The following is a 13,357-nucleotide window of genomic DNA, read 5'->3' as shown; positions in this document are numbered from 1 at the left end:
TGCAAAGCCTAAAAAGGTTTTGGAGTATAGCAGGTCTGCTATATATGATCTAGTTTATAAATGTTTAGCTGAGAAGGAACTCAGGTGAGCTGATTTCTTCTTAGGAACAAAAGGAATTGATGTGATCTGGTGACACAACATATGACAGTTCTCCTTTAATGTATAGTTCCTGCCTTGGAGGCTGGGCTGTACTTGGAAATTGCTGGTAGATATTCATGAAGAGAACAGAGTATAATATTTCCTGCTCTACCTGCCCTATCCTCCTTAGAGATTTTACTTTCAGTACCTTTGCCTCTTTTTCAAGTATTTTCCAACTTTGGAGAAAAAGGAAAGTAATGTTTCTTCCTGTGAATATTTGGAGACCCCTGCTTGAATGAAGAGTATAAATACTCATATGCAGGCTGAAATGAGTGATAAATGCGGACTGAAATAAGTGATGCTATCTCTACACTGCCCAGGCCCCAAATATAACAACTGAGGCCCACAGAGGAGAGATCAGTGCTGAAGGCCATTGAGTTGATTGCCTGCCATCTTGCTTAGTTTTCCAAAAGAGTTTTGCCAAATAAAAATCCATCTTTAAGTAAGGCAAGCTACTTTGTTATAAGCAGCTGTTGGAGATTTAGAGCATTTTTACATTTCTTCCCTACTGATTATTTGACTATTATTGGCTCTCTTTATGGAACATTTCTTTATTAATAGAATTTATTCTACTTAGAACCCATAAGAGTTAGTTATTTTAATAAACCAAAGAATTCCAGAAGCCTAATGGAGCTGAAATGGCAAGTGGTCCAAAGAAGCAAGAGTCATGTAACTTTACATGCAAAAAATAGTGGTAGTCTTATGGGTATGCATATTTGTATTCTTTTTTTGGGAGCCAACAGAATTCTACTTCTCCTACCACAAATAAAATAAGCCTGTGGCTTTGGCCGTTTCCAAAGCAAAATTGCCCGGATTGCTTTGGATGGCATTTGTGGCAGGAACTGGGTATAAATGATACAAATATTATATACTAATTGCAAACCTGTTTCTGGAAATAGTCTTCTAGAAAGCAGCACGTCACAAAATTGTTCACTTTTTTTTCCCTTTCTGGCAAAAGGTCAAGGAGAAGTAAGAGTTGTGTTTGATTTAAATAGCAATTTCTCTACTGTTACTAATCTAGGCTAGAGAGAACCATCTGGTTTTTCTATCCAATACAGTTAATTAGACAGGCATGCCATTTACTGGAGAATAATTAATCAATTACTATGGGAGGAGCTTTGGAGAGAACTGTGAGTTGATCGCTATTCAGTGAGGGGTAACTGATTGATATGTTCCTTTCTTTATCAACAGATGTTTGGGAATATCACATGCTGTGCAAACACACAGGCACACACTTACACATACATATACATACACTTAGAGAGATACGAAGCTGACAGAGATTTCTGTTACCAAAAGACCTGTTAAGACATTAATGGGTTATTCTTGGAGCACATCAGGTTATGGCCTATCCGTCCTGCCATGTAGAACCTTTTCTTGTTTTTATGTGGACTTTCGCTGGGAGGGAGGGGACAGTTTTTGTTTATGTTTCTAAACCCAGTGAGGCCTTAGAATACTGTTAATAGGGTTATCTGTAACATGTTTAAATAAAAGCATTAGCGTGAAAAAAAATAGTTGCTTTGCTAGAAGATAACTAATAAATTTGGGTTTTCTTTTGTTTTCCTTTGATTTTTTTTAAAGATTTTATTTATTTATTCATGAGAGACAGGGGGTGGGGGCAGAGGGACAAGTAGGCTCCATGCAGGAAGCCTGATATGGGACTTGATCCCTGGTCTCCAGGATCACGCCCTGGGCCAAAGGGAGGCGCTAAACTGTTGAGCTACCAGGGATCCCCCTCCTCAATTTTTTTTTTTTTTTTTTTTAAGAACTTTCTATTTAGTAAGAAGTTTTGCTGTGACAGGTCAGGCCATGCTTAGATCCCTCTTTGAACCTTTAGGTTATTTAAAATTTCCTGTGACTTGGTGACTCTAAAGGCGGTCTCTGTATTTAGGCGCATGGGCTTCTTTGGGTATTCAGTTAACAAAATGCCTTTGCAAATAGAAAAAGATCTTTCTCGAAGCTTGTGTAATTTGAGAATGCTAAAAGATGAAAGCATCAGGAGTTTCTGGAGGGGACACTGGACATTGCAGCAGCCTACTAGAGAGTGGAAGTGTTAGGTAAATGGCTGTTTTCTATAATGGTTAATGGATTGACAAGGATATGTGGGCAAATGAGACAGTGACAGAGTGCTAATGCAGTAATCTTTCTTTCATGTTGATGGTGGTTTCTTCTTGAAATCTGTTGAGAAGAACAGTTATTGTGTCCCTCTGTTTGACCAAGTTAATATTCCATAGAGATAGTGGATTAGATAAAAGGATTAGGTAAAATGCACTGGCCTCAGGTTAGCTCTGTTTAGAACTAGGTTGCCTCAAGATCAGTAAACAGGCCGTCCTTTTGGACTACAGAATGAATGAACAGTGAGATAGATCAGAATGTAGGCAACCTTTAACCATTGTGGGCAGCTGGGAAGGATTATGGATGATATGAACCCGTACAACTTAACGCTCATTTTTATATTGGTGTCACCGTCTTACGAAACCAAATTAAAATTAACTTTATCTCCCCCTCTCTGAGCTGAAATAGCGTGTGGATCTCCCACCTCCCCCCTGCAATCTAGAGTATTTTGGGAAATGGACCTTTAATTGCCTAGGTAATAGACTATCTAAAATATTTTTTCTCCTTCTTTGGAGCCCTGCCCTATTCATCTCAGTAGGATATAAAGTTAAAGATTCATATGAAGTGAGTTTTTAATTTGTCATTTACCCCTTCACTGTTTAGAATAAAGTCAAAGAAAAGAACTAAGAGAGAAAGTAATTATTTATATTCATGTCCTCACTTGGCCATAAACTTAATATCACCTCTTTAGTTTTTGCTTTTTAAAAATTGAACAATCTTAAAGTTTTTTCATGGTAGTGTTTTAAATGGAGCCTGTGTGGCTCAGTTGGTTAAGCATCTGCCTTCGACTCAGATCATGATCCCAAGATCCCAGGGTCCTGGGATCAAACCCCACATCAGACTCCCAGCTCAGCAGGGAACCTGCTACTCCCCCTGCCCCTCCCCCTCCTTGTACTCTCTCTTTCTCTCCCTCTCTCTCAGATAAAATCTTTAAAAAAAATAATGTGAACTTTGCTTGTGAAGTCTTCTATCACAAAAGGGAGCATAAATATTAAGTGTGAGAATTTGGTGCATTTTTTCTATTAGGTTTCTATGGTTTACCTATTTTTAAAGGGTTATCTGTTGCTGAACCATTCTGTTATCTAGGCCAGAAGCCTTTACTCAGATTCAACACCAGATTCTCTGGGTAAGAATATGCAGAGACTATTTGAAATTAGCTATCAAGATGAAAAGGAAAAGAGGGAGAAAACCCTGTACCTTCAATTCACCACTTGAGGTGAAGTTCAATTTTCTGGTTAATTCAAATAATTATAGTGTTTCTAAATTTGAATATAATTATGCACTTTGGGTTTCTTTTGGTAGTGATTGGTGTTGACACTACTTGTTCTTTGTTTTCTTGCTCATTTTTCCTTGTATCCCACAGCAAATATTTAAATATCTGTGAGAAAGCCAATCAAGACTAGCAGTGCCCCAAATTGCCCTCTTGAACACTAATAGATTTAGCAGGGCCTGGGAGAAGATTGGCCCTTCCAACACAGCCTTAGAAGAGGGGAGCATTTTCAACAGCTCTAATGATGTTAAACATACTGTGCATTCAGCCTGCCTGAAATAATCTGTATTTTTGCAAAGCTTAAAAAAAAAAAAAAAAGACAAAAGAGCTCTTTTGGCTACTGTATATTTTAAATAGCCCAGAACTCTGTCCCCTCTCCTGGAGGACTCTTCCAGATACTCATACAACTTGTTCTCTCATTTAAGTTCTTCTCAAAAATGCCATGTTATCAGAGAGACCTTCTGTGACCAGTCTATATAAAACAGAAATAACCAACCCCTAGCACCTTCTGTATGTCCTGACCTCTTAAGTTTAATTTTCCTTTATAACTCTTATTACCATCAGACACAAATACGTATTCTTCTTTTTTAATTTTTATAAATTTATTTTTTATTGTTCAATTTGCCAACATATAGAATAACACCCAGTGCTCATCCCGTCAAGTGCCCACCTCAGTGCCCGTCACCCAGTCACCCCCATGCCCCGCCCACCTCCCCTTCCACCACCCCTAGTTCGTTTTCCCAGAGTTAGGAGTCTTTCATGTTCTGTCTCCCTTTCTGATATATCCCATTCATTTTTTTCTCCTTTCTCCTTTATTCCCTTTCACTATTTTTTATATTCCCCAAATTGATGAGACCATATAATGTTTTTCCTTCTCAATTGGCTTACTTCACTCAGCATATAATACCCTCCAGTTCCATCCCCGTCAAAGCAAATGGTGGGTATTTGTCGTTTCTAATGGCTGAGTAATATTCCATTGTATACATAAACCACATCTTCTTTATCCATTCATCTTTCGATGGACACCGAGGCTCCTTCCACAGTTTGGCTATTGTGGACATTGCTGCTATAAACATCGGGGTGCGTATTCTTAACTTTTTTCCCCTCTCTCCACTCTCTTCTCACTTTACATGTGCACGTAATTTCTTTCTCTCCTCACCCAATAAAATGTAAGAAGCTTCATGAGGGCAGGGACAGCATCTTTTTTTGGTCAATTCTATATTTCTTTCCTTGGAGCAGTGCCCAACACATAGTAGACATTGGATAAATATTTGTTTAATGAATAAAGGATGAACTCATTTTTATTTCAGTCTCCCACAGTCAGCAGTATCCCAGGCAGCCAACTTTTAATGCTGGAAAGGACCCAGCAGACAACCATGACATGCCATAAATGAATTCCAGGGCAGTTTTGTGATTCCAGTGTGTGTGAACACTTAAACGGTCTGACTAGACGGCAGTGGGTCAAGACCCCTGCCTTGGAAAGCATCCCAAGCTGTTCCCTTGTGATGGTTCCAAGAGGAAGAGAGGGTCAGGAGTTGCCCTTATCCCTGAGGGGAAGCCTGTACATTGTATGCATTTTCTACATATTTTAGGAGCTGTCCTATTAAATCCCAGAGGCCTTAACTCTGTGGGAGTTTACTTCCTTCTAAGGCAGTCTTCTGAGTCAGCATTCTGTCTGGGAGTCCCCTTTTACCTTTTCATGACTTTCTCTGCTGAATAGCTGAGCAAAGGAAAGCTCTGATCCTTCACTATAAAATAGTAAACCTCTGATAAACCTAGCCTTGTCTCACTTTTTTTTCCCCACTTTTTTTTTTAATACTTATTTTTTGTTTTAGTTTGAGAAAGGTATTGGGTGGGGGACAGGGTAGCAGGACTTCTATACAAAGTCTTAAGCCTCATTTAAACATAGAGCATGAAATGAGATGCTGAGTAGTAATAAATAAGGTACGTATCATATATACAAATAATCAGTGGATAGTTCTCCTATGTTTTGTCTCCCCATGTGTCTTATTTTGGGTTCAAGTTTCAGATGCACACAGTTAATTTGGAAATGCAAGAAATACTAGAAGAGTGAGGAAATAAGATAGGGAAAGGAAGGGTGATCTAGTGAGCCAGCGACAACTGTGGGCAACTGGAGTTTGATCCTGAGAGGAGAGAATATTCAACACACATGTCAAGAGTTACCCACCTGGGGAACAAGGAAGCTAGAATATCGACACACCCACTTCCATCAGTCATTGGTTGGTGGTGCTTCCAAGAAGTGTTTGTTCATCAGAGCAGCCTGCGGTCTCCTAGGCCTTGATTCAGATACTGACCGTTGGAAATCAGGTAGCGTATATGAAGCAGTAAGGCTTCTTAACATACTCCAGGTATATGAGCGGGGTCTCAAGGACTGAGCTATGCCATGCTTCCTGTTTCTGCTGAAACGATACCCATTGCTTTCTCTCTGCCCCTTCCTTTCACCTTTTTCACATCATCTTCATCTTTTTTTTTTTTAAGATTGTATTTATTTATTCATGAGAGACACAGAAAGAGAGGCAGAGACATAGAGGGAGAAGCAGGCTTTCCATGGGAAACCTGATGTGGGACTTGATCCCAGGACCCTGGGACTATGCCCTGAGCCAAAGGCAGATGCTCAACCACTGAGCCACTCAGGTGCCCACTTTTTCATGTCTTTACCCAAGGTCAGCTCAATGTGCAAATCTATTCTGCTTTGCCTTTTTTGTAAATCACCAGGCATCTTATTTGTCATAATGGCACCTAGTGATTTCTACTTCCTGGCATGGTAGTTGTGTACCTACATGTATATTTTCTACCTTAAGTTCCTTGGAAACCCAGGTATTACCTTACATGTCTTCATAAGTCCTAGAGTATGTGGCACATAGTGCCCAGTTAGTATGCAATCAATGAATTTTGCCCCCTAACTAGTAGGTGGTTTTGTAAACAGGTTTGAGAGGAAAGCCCTTGGGCTCCTAAATTCCAGCTTCCTAACATAAAATGAGGAAAGTGTCATAAACTACAGGGAGTTACTAGCTGAATCCTAAAGTCAGGGCAGCAAGGATTCACTTTTTCTTTTTTTCTTATTTTAAGGAAGCTTTAAAAGTGTATACTTTAGTTGTAGTAAGTATATTCACAACATAGTGTAAACCATCTCCACCATCCTTCACCAGAAGTTTTTCATTTTCCTAGACTGAAACTTCACACCCATTAAACAGAAGCTCCCCATTCCTTCTTCCCCTCTTATTCCCAAGGAATAGTCCTTGGCAACTACTATTCTACTTTATGTCTTTATGAATGTGGCTACTCTAGGTACCTCATAAGTGGAATCATAACAGTATTTGTCTTTTTGTGCTTGGCTTATTTCACTTAATGTTCAAGATTCATCCATGTTGTAGCACAGGTCAGAATTTTCCTTCCTTCTAAGGGTGAATGATTTTCCATTACATGTATACACCACATTTTTAAAATCCATTCATCTGTTGATGTATACTTGTGTTGCTTCCACCTCTTGGCTACTGTAATAATGCTGCTATGAACATAGATATACACATATCTCATACAGATCCTCTTTTCAGTTCTTTTGAATATTTACCTAGAAGTGGAATTGCTGAATAATGTGGTAACTTTATTAATTTTTTGAGGAACTACTTAACTGGTTTTTTAGGGATGAGCCACCCTAATGAACGTGAGATAGTATCTTATTGTGGTTCTTTTTTTTAAAACATTTTTTTTTTAAATTTTTATTTATTTATGATAGTTACACAGAGAGAGAGAGAGAGAGAGGCGCAGAGACACAGGCAGAGGGAGAAGCAGGCTCCATGCACCGGGAGCCCGACGTGGGATTCGATCCCGGGTCTCCAGGATCGCGCCCTGGGCCAAAGGCAGGCGCCAAACCGCTGCGCCACCCAGGGATCCCTCTTATTGTGGTTCTGATACGCATTTCCCTAATGATTAGTGATGTTGAGCATCTTTTCATATGTTTATTGGCCATTTGTATATGACCATTGTATATTTTTTTCGTTGGAGAAATGTCTATTCAAGTCCTTTGCCCATTTTTAAAATCAAATGGGTTTTTTTTTATTTTTAAAAATTTATTTATTCATGAGAGGCCGAGAGGCAGAGACATAGGCAGAGGGAGAAGCAGGGTCCCTGTGGAGATCCTGATGTGGGATGTTCCCAGGACCCCAGGATCCTGCCCTGAGCCAAAGGCAGACACTCAACCACTGAGCCACCCAGGCGTCTCTAAAATCAAGTTGTTTTTTTTATGTTGTTAAGGAAAATTTTAAATTGCAGTCCTGTAGGATTTGTCTTTGGGTTTCCTTATCTTGAGGGTATTTATGTAGTGATTTGTCAGGTAACCATGAGCCAGCAGCTTAAATACTTTTAGCTCTGATCTGATTTCCACCCTTCCTTCAGAGAGTAAGCATGGAATCTTAGAATTAAGTGAGCTTCAGAGAATGTCTTAGTCTATTATGGCTGCTAGAACAAAATAGCATGGATTGGTGTCTTATAAATATAATAATTTCTTTCTCACAGTTCTGGAAGCTGGAAGTCCAAATTGAGGGTGCCAGCATGGTTGGGTTCTGGTGAAGACCCTCTTCCGAGTTGCAGACTGCAGACTTCTCTCTGTGTCCTCACATTGTGGAAGGCACCTGGGGACCTCTGCTGGGTCTTTCATTAAGAGCACTAATTCTGGGACACTCAGGTGGCTCAGGGGTTTAGCGCCTGCCTTTAGCCCAGGGTGTGATCCTGGAGACCCAGGATCGAGTCCCACGTCGGGCTCCCTGCGTGGAGCCTGCTTCTCCCTCTGCGTGTGTCTCTGCCTGCCTCTCTCTCTCTCATGAATAAATAAATTAAATCTTTAAAAAAAAAAAAAAGCACTAATTCTGTTCATGGACCTAATCACCCTCCAAAGGCCCCACCTCCTGATACCATCACTGAACATTAGAATTTCAACATGTATATTTGGTGGGGAACACAAACATTCAGACAATAACGGTGAGCAGAGCAACCAGATGAGGAAATTGGACCCATTTCTTTTCTCACTGTGCCCTGGGCTAAATCACCTAACTCTGTGGATAGCATTTTCTTTATCTTTTAAACATACCTTTCTTTGCTCCTTTCTCATGTTCCTACAAGTATTTTGAAGACTGGTGAATTGATTTCTAATTATTGTAAAGTATTTACATTAGGTATGAGGTTGTGTGTATGTTGAACTTAACAGTTTTTGGAATTGTTCACAGTGTCATTTTTAAGTAAGAAGTTTTCTCTAGAAAATTGTAGGCCCTGATGTGCCTGGGTGGCTCAGTCAGTTAAGCATCTGACTCTTGATTTTGGCTTAGGCCATGATCTCAGGGTTGTGAGATCCAGCCTCATGTGTGTGCAGTCTACTTAAGATTCTCTCTCTTTCCCTCGTCCCCTCGCCTCTCTTAAATAAAAATTTTAAAAAGGGAAAAGAAAACTGTAGGCCTTTCTTTTTCTAGGGAAATAAGATGACCCCAAAAGGCAGGAAGTAGTGCTGACTTCAACTTAAAGTACACTTTTGTTCATCTTTGCAAATAAACGAGCTGTCAGGGTTACTGACTTGTTGCTGTTAGACAATGTTAGACGATGCTTTTATAAGTCCTAATTAGAATCAGTTTGGCTCAGTGTCAAATCTGAGATCAAGTAGTTTGAAGTTGCCACATAAAAGGGGATTGCTTATGCTCTTGGCACTAACTCATGGCTAGGTTGGTGATGGTTTCTTGTGCAGAGATGTCAGTTGACAGCAAGGATGCTTATACTTGCTAAAAAAAGACCTCTGGGAAGCTCCTAATTTTTTGTTCTGCATTAGATGTTTTTTTGAAAAATTGTAATAAAATATACATAACATAGCAATCACTGTGGAGACTGTATGGAGGCTCCTCAAAAAATTAAAAATAGAATTGCCATATGATCCAGTAATTCCACTACTGGGTATTTGCCCAAAGAAAATGAAAATACGGGGATCCCTGGGTGGCGCAGCGGTTTGGCGCCTGCCTTTGGCCCAGGGCGCGATCCTGGAGACCCGGGATTGAGTCCCACGTCGGGCTCCCGGGGCATGGAGCCTGCTTCTTCCTCTGCCTATGTCTCTGCCTTTCTCTCTCTCTGTGTGACTATCATAAAAAAAAAAAAAAAAAAAAAAAAAAAGAAAATGAAAATACTAATTTGAAAAGATATATGCACCCCTGTGTTTTTTGCAGCATTATTTACAGTAGCCAAGCTATAGAAGTAACCCAGGTGTGCATCAATAGGTGAATGGGTTAAGAAGATGTGGCATATATGTGGTGTATGTAATATATATATAAAATGGAATATTGCTCAGCCATAAAAGTGAATGAGATCTTGCCATTTACAGCAATGTGCATGAACCTACAGGGTATTATGTTAAGTGAAATAAGTCAGATAGAGAAAGACAAATATCATAAGGTTTCACTTATATGTGTAATCTAAAAACCAAAACCAAAATCAGATATGAACTCATAAATACAGAGAACAAACTGGTGGCTGCCAGAGGGAAGGGGACTGAGGAGATGGGTGAAATAAGTGAGGGGGATTTTTTTTTTTTTTTTAAAGATTTTATTTATTTTTTCTTGAGAGACTGAGAAAGATAGAGAGAGGCAGAGACACAGGCAGAGGGAGGAGCAGACTCCATGCAGGGAGCCTGATGTGGGACTCGATCCCAGGACTACAGGATTACTCCCTGGGCCGAAGGCAGGCGCTAAACCGCTGAGCCACCAGGGCTGCCTGGTGAGGGGGATTAAAAGGCACAAACTTCTGGTTATAAATAAGTCACAGAGAGATGCAAAGTATAGCATAGGGAATATAGTCAAAAATACTGTCATGGTATATGGTGACAGATGGTAACTACACTTACGGTGAGCACTGAGTAATCTGTAGAATTGTTAAATCATTATGTTGTACACCTGAAACTAATATAGCATTGTATGTCAACTATGCTTCAGTAATAAAAATCTTAAATATATATACACATATATACACACACATAACAAAACTTCACATTATAATAATTTTTAAGTGTGTTGTTCTGTGGCATTAACTACATTCAAATTGTTGTATGGCCAACACCACCATCCAATTTCAGAACTTTTTCATCCTCCCAAACCGAAACTCCATACCCATTAAATAGCAGCTCCCAATCCTTCCTCTCCCTAGTTCTTGGCAACCACCATTCTACTTTCTGTCTCTATGAATTTGACTAGGCATCTCATATAAATTGAACCATATGATTTTTGTCTTTTTGTATCTAGCTTATTTCACTTAGCATAATGTATTCAAGATTCATCCATATTGTAGTATGTATCAAATTTCCTTTTTAAGGCTGAATAATAGTCCATTGTATGTACATACTACATTTTTATTTATCTGTTCATCCATTGATGGACATTTGGGTTATTTCCACATTTTGGCTATTCTAAGTATTCTTCTATGAACATCAGTGGATAGATAGCTCAAGTTCCTGCTTTCAGTTCTTTGTCATATACCTAGGGGTGGAATTGCTGGATCATATGGTAGTTCTATGTTTAACTTTTTGAGGAGCCTCCATAATGTGTTCCTAGTGGTTGCACCATTATAAATTCCCACCAGCAATGCACAGGGATTCAATTTCACCACATCCTTGCCAATACTTATTATCTGGGGGGTTTTTTTGTTTGTTTGGTTGGGTGGTTGGGGGTTTTTTGGTATTAGCCATCCCAGTGACTGTGAAGTGGTATTTCATTGTGATTTTGATTTTCATTTACCTAATAATTAGTGATGTTGGGCATCTCTACATGTGCTTATTAAGCATTTATATATTTTCTTTGGAGAAATATCTGTTCAAGTCCTTTACCTAACATTTTTGAATCAGGTTCTTTGCGGTTTTGTTGCTGAAGTTTAGCCAACAAGCTTTTTATTAAAAAAATTGTTTTTAAGATTTTATTTATTTATTCATGAGAGACACAGAGAGAGAAAGAGGCAGAGACACAGGCAGAGGGAGAAGCAGGCTCCATGCAGGGAGCCTGATGTGGGACTCCATCCCAGGTCGCCAGGATCACACCCTGGACTGAAGGCGGCGCTAAACCGCTGAGCCACCAGGGCTGCCTGCCAACGAGCCTTTTAATTGGCAAATACTTTTAAAAAGGTATTTGCTTTGTGGTACCTTATGAATATATATATATGCCCATTTGTCTCATTTATTTTTAAAAAATCTGGGACGCCTGGGTGATTCAGTTGGTTGAGCATCTGCATTTTGCTCAGGTCGGATCCTGAGATCCTGGGATCAAGTCCTGTATCAGGCTCACTGCAGGGAGCCTGCTTCTCCCTCTGCCTATGTCTCTGCCTCTCTGTGTCTCTCATGAATAAAGAAACAAAATCTTTTTTAAAAAGAATCTTTCTCTAGATGGATAGGTAGATAGATGTAGGTACTTTATCTATAAATCAAGACATAAATAATGTGTGTGTTTTTTTGTTGTTGTTTTTTTTTTTTTTTTTTTTTTTTTATCCCAACAGTATATCCTTTCAGGCTCTGATGACTTTAACCTGTACATGTGGAGAATTCCTGCAGATCCAGAAGCAGGTGAGTATATCCCTACTATGAACTTACAGCTAATGTTGGCTCTATTGACCTTTGGCATGCTGTGCCCTGAAAGGACTGATCTGTAGCAATAGGGATGATATTTCTTTTAACATAGTAAGTTTATCAGAAAAGTGGCCAAGGGAAATTTATTTTATTTATTTATTTATTTATTTATTTATTTTAATTTATTTATGATAGTCACAGAGAGAGAGAGAGGGGCAGAGACATAGGCAGAGGGAGAAGCAGGCTCCATACACCAGGAGCCCGACGTGGGATTTGATCCCGGGTCTCCAGGATTGCGCCCTGGGCCAAAAGCAGGCGCTAAACCGCTGCGCCACCCAGGTATCCCCGGCCAAGGGAAATTTAAACAAAAATTAGAAGCCAGATTTCACTATTAACCTTCATACAGACCCTTATTGACATTGTGATGCTCAGATTTTTTCTCCTAAGAACTTTTCTTAGACTTCATAGATCTTTATTATGTCCATTTTCCTCTCTCCAATTTCATACCTAGAATATTTTTAATCTTGGTTTTCCTTTCTTATCCATTTACACATTCTTGTTTATTACTCTACAAAGAGTTGTTAGGTCTCTTCCTTTCCTTTGGCCTTCCTGATGATGTTAACTAAAAGGAAACTTTGTTGATGGACAGGTTCACTTCCTGGGGTTTAGCTGACCCCAGATATCAGAGAAATTAGGAAGAAATATTTCTGCATTTTTTCTAGATATATTCTGAAAACTGTCTGCAATTTTACATAAATTTGGATCTAGGCCATCTGAGCTTTCAAACAGCATGGATCTTTTTTTTTTTTTTTTTTTTAAGATTTTATTTATTCATGAAGAGACAGAGAGAGAGAAAGAGAGAGAGAGGCAGAGGGAGAGCAGACTCCATGCAGGGAGTCTGACCTGGGACTTGATCCTGGGTCTCCAGGATCATGCCCTGGGCCGAAGGCAGCACTAAACCACTGAGCTATCCGGGCTGCCCTCATTCTTCATTCTTGATAATAGTGTCCTCACGTGCTCAGTTGAATCTTACACTGGTTGCTTCCTACTGGTAGAAAAATGTCTATTTTTTATTCTCAGGACAGCTCAATATAGCCATCTGCTCCAGGTGATACATGGCATCAAACTGGAAAATGTCCATTAGGAAAGTAATAGAGGACTATGCCAAGTGTATTACATAAAATTTGCCCAGTGCTCAGAGTTTAGGGAAATTGTTCGCTCGCTTGTTACTGAAT

The 13,357-nt window shown here is 39.5% G+C and overlaps 1 protein-coding gene across 3 annotated transcripts in view; it reads left to right on the top strand.

The window, feature by feature from the left end:
- The window catches only part of DCAF5 (DDB1 and CUL4 associated factor 5), a 101,089-nt gene that overhangs the window by 61,551 nt on the left and 26,181 nt on the right, over positions 1 to 13,357 (top strand). For all 3 annotated transcript variants that reach the window (XM_072839058.1, XM_072839057.1, XM_072839059.1), the window contains one exon: positions 12,053 to 12,119. In XM_072839058.1, coding sequence (XP_072695159.1) covers positions 12,053 to 12,119 — 67 coding nt within the window. The remainder of the gene's footprint in view (positions 1 to 12,052; positions 12,120 to 13,357) is intronic.

This window comes from Canis lupus, chromosome 9 (genome assembly GCF_048164855.1).
Source record: "Canis lupus baileyi chromosome 9, mCanLup2.hap1, whole genome shotgun sequence".
Lineage (NCBI taxonomy): Eukaryota > Metazoa > Chordata > Mammalia > Carnivora > Canidae > Canis > Canis lupus.
Note: the sequence above shows the minus strand (reverse complement) of the source record. Positions and strands in the feature narration are given on the sequence as shown.